The sequence below is a fragment of the Notolepis coatsorum genome, assembly GCF_963971535.1.
Source record: "Notolepis coatsorum genome assembly, chromosome: 15".
In the NCBI taxonomy this organism is placed as follows: domain Eukaryota; kingdom Metazoa; phylum Chordata; class Actinopteri; order Aulopiformes; family Paralepididae; genus Notolepis; species Notolepis coatsorum.
In genome coordinates, this window is record NC_140179.1 from 65,988,373 (window position 1) to 65,991,621 (window position 3,249).

The following is a 3,249-nucleotide window of genomic DNA, read 5'->3' on the forward strand; positions in this document are numbered from 1 at the left end:
CTTCTTCACATTCCTGCAGAGTTAGCATAAAACGCCTATCCAATGCATACCCAAAGTCAATCGAAAGCTATTCACTATATACCATTTGTAGCACATGCAACGGTCTCTTTTGAAATACTTTTTTGAAACCGACGCTTGTTGGCTGTTTGGTTTTATAACCCAAGATTGGAATCATGTAATAGGTCAAGCAGGGTGTCAATCAAACAACAGCCTTTTAGCTTTCAAACAATGTGCTGCTTCTATATAGAAGGATTATATGCAGGTGTATCAGTAGGAATATAGAAGGATTATATGCAGATGTATCAGTAGGAATATAAAAGGATTATATGCAGGTGTATCAGTAGGAATATAGAAGGATTATATGCAGGTGTATCAGTAGGAATATAGAAGGATTATATGCAGGTGTGTAAGTAGGTATATAGAAGGGATTATATGCAGGTGTGTAAATAGGAATATAGAAGGATTATATGCAGGTGTGTAAGTAGGTATATAGAATAATTATATGTAGGTGTATCAGTAGAATATAGAAGGATTATATGCAGGTGTGTAAGTAGGTATATAGAATAATTATATGCAGGTGTATCAGTAGGTATATAGAAGAATTATATCGTCGCTGGCAGAAGAAAACCGCTTAACTCAAAAAAAAATTTATCAACTCAGTAGATCAAGTTTCAAGTTTCAAGTTTCTTTATTAGTTGACATGCAAAAATACAGAATACCTTCACATGGAATGCTTTTTTCTGTTATGCTCCTATGAGGATCGTAGGACGCTTGGATCATACACATACAGCTCATTACAGTAATATTCCACAATTATTACATTTTAGATAGTAATAATGGTACAGAGCCTTGAGACAAACATATGCGTATTCACCACCGCAAACAGACTGGCAGCGCCATGTACGGAAGGAGGGGGGAGTGGGTTGGGGTTGTTACAGGGCTGTAGGGGGGGGGGGGTGGAGTGATCCCTCACACGAGGCAGCCGACAGTGCAGCGCCAATGCAGAGGAAGGGGGGGGGGGGGGGGGGGGGGGGCTGGGGGTTGGGGGTTGACGAGACAGCCTTGGCTCCCCCCTCCAGCACGCATACGAGTTAGCTGCCATCACCAACGTGAGGCGCTGGGCCATACACATAGGAGGGGGGGTGAGGGGGAGGGGGCTGGGGGTGGGGAAGCCGCTTGCCACTCTTATCTCCCGGAGGGCCTTCGACTCCAGCAGCTCCCTGTTTCGACCTTGGTCCAGGAATTTGTTTTGGCTGACTGACTGGCACATTTATCCCAGCCACGTCACTTTAAATTTGATTTGAATAGAGTGAAATATAATTCTATTGATTTGAGTGGAGTGAGTTTTAACAACTCCGTCCAAATGACTGAATGCATTATTAGTCCAAGTGTCCAAGTGTCTTAATCAGTTCATTTTGGTAGGTCCTGTGCGCGGTAAACAGATCCAAAATCTTCTTATTGCAGTCCAAAAGCTTTGATAATCCAAAAATGACCACGTCTTCAAGTTGGTAGCCTGATTATGATGTCCCAATAGGCAGAGAGGGTTAGCCTTATTCTGCTTCTTGAAGAAAATATGCAATCCACTGATTAGATCCATTTAGAGTTGATTTGAGTATAGTCCGGCAACCGGCACGAAGCAGAGCATAGCAGCGTCGGGCTCCATGGAGCAGTAGAGGCGGCGGTAGGAACGGCCTTGAGGAGCCTGGGGAGAGGAGAGAAATACGACTGTCTCTGGGAAGGATCTGGGAAGGATATGTGTGTGGTTTTACAAAGTTTAAACAATGGGATTAAACCGATCATCAGTCTAAACCTCATAACTCTATTCGCCCTCAAATCTGTGTTCGTTTTTTTCATCTCCTGAAAAGTTGGGTTTTTGGAGTTACAAGGTTTTCTTCCGCCAGCGACGATATGCAGGTATAGACCTTTCTGATTGTGCTTCCTCTGGTTGTGCTCCTCACGTCCAGGTGCTCCAGAACATGGTGCACTGTGCCGACCTGTCCAACCCCACCAAGCCCCTGCAGCTGTACCGCCAGTGGACCGACCGCATCATGGAGGAGTTTTTCACGCAGGGCGACCGGGAGAGGGAGCGGGGCATGGAGATCAGCCCCATGTGTGACAAACACAATGCCTCCGTGGAGAAGAACCAGGTGAGATGATGCCACCTGACATAACCCTCCCACCTGACATAACCCTCCACCTGACATAACCCTCCACCTGACATAACCCTAACCCTCCCACCTGACATAACCCTCACCCTCCTACCTGACATAACCCTAACCCTCCCACCTGACATAACCCTCCCACCTGACATAACCCTCCCACCTGACATAACCCTCACCCTCCTACCTGACATAACCCTCACCCTCCCACCTGACATAACCCTCACCCTCCTACCTGACATAACCCTAACCCTCCCACCTGACATAACCCTAACCCTCCCACCTGACATAACCCTCACCCTCCTACCTAACATAACCCTCACCCTCCCACCTGACATAACCCTCACCCTCCCACCTGACATAACCCTCACCCTCCCACCTGACATAACCCTCCACCTGACATAACCCTCACCCTCCCACCTGACATAACCCTCACCCTCGACACGCTGCCCGGGGAGGAGTGGGAATCAAACTGGGAACCTTCTGTATCCAATCAGGAAAATATTTTTCATGTCATGGGTTGTTTCAATTAATCTCACGTGATGAAAGCACACGCCCACCCTGCATTGCAACTCTCTCTCTCTCTCTCTCTCCCCTCTCTCTCTCTCTCTCCCTCTCTCTCTCTCTCTCTCCCCGCCCCCTCCAGGTGGGCTTCATTGACTACATCGTTCACTCCCCTGTGGGAGACGTGGGCCGACCTGGTGCACCCCGACGCCCAGGACATCCTGGACACGCTGGAGGACAACAGGGAGTGGTACCAGAGCACCATCCCCCAGAGCCCCTCGCCGGCGTCGGACGAGCCCCCAGGAGGAGACAAGTTCCAGTTCGAGCTGACCTGGAGGAGGACGTGGAGTCGGACACGGAAAAGGACAGCGGTAGCCAGCCAGAGGAGGTGGAAGAGGAGCAGGAGGAGGAGGAGGAGGGGGAGGAGGAGGAGGAGGAGTGCAGTGACTCTAAAACACTCTGCACGCAGGACTCGACGGATATACCTTTGGACGAAGAGAAGGTGGAGGTGGAGGAGGGGGCGACGGTAGTGGGGACACCCTGCGTGGTAGAAGAGGAGGTGGAGGAGGAGAAAGCCGATACATAG

The 3,249-nt window shown here is 49.2% G+C and overlaps 1 protein-coding gene across 1 annotated transcript in view; it reads left to right on the forward strand.

Moving 5' to 3' along the window:
- Positions 1-3,249, forward strand: part of pde4d (phosphodiesterase 4D, cAMP-specific) — a gene marked incomplete at both ends in the record, with an annotated part of 73,078 nt that extends 69,829 nt beyond the window's left edge. Inside the window, 4 exon segments of the mRNA XM_084331022.1 lie at positions 1,965-2,147; positions 2,806-2,832; positions 2,834-2,993; positions 2,996-3,249. Of these exon segments, the coding sequence (XP_084187148.1) occupies positions 1,965-2,147; positions 2,806-2,832; positions 2,834-2,993; positions 2,996-3,249 (624 nt within the window).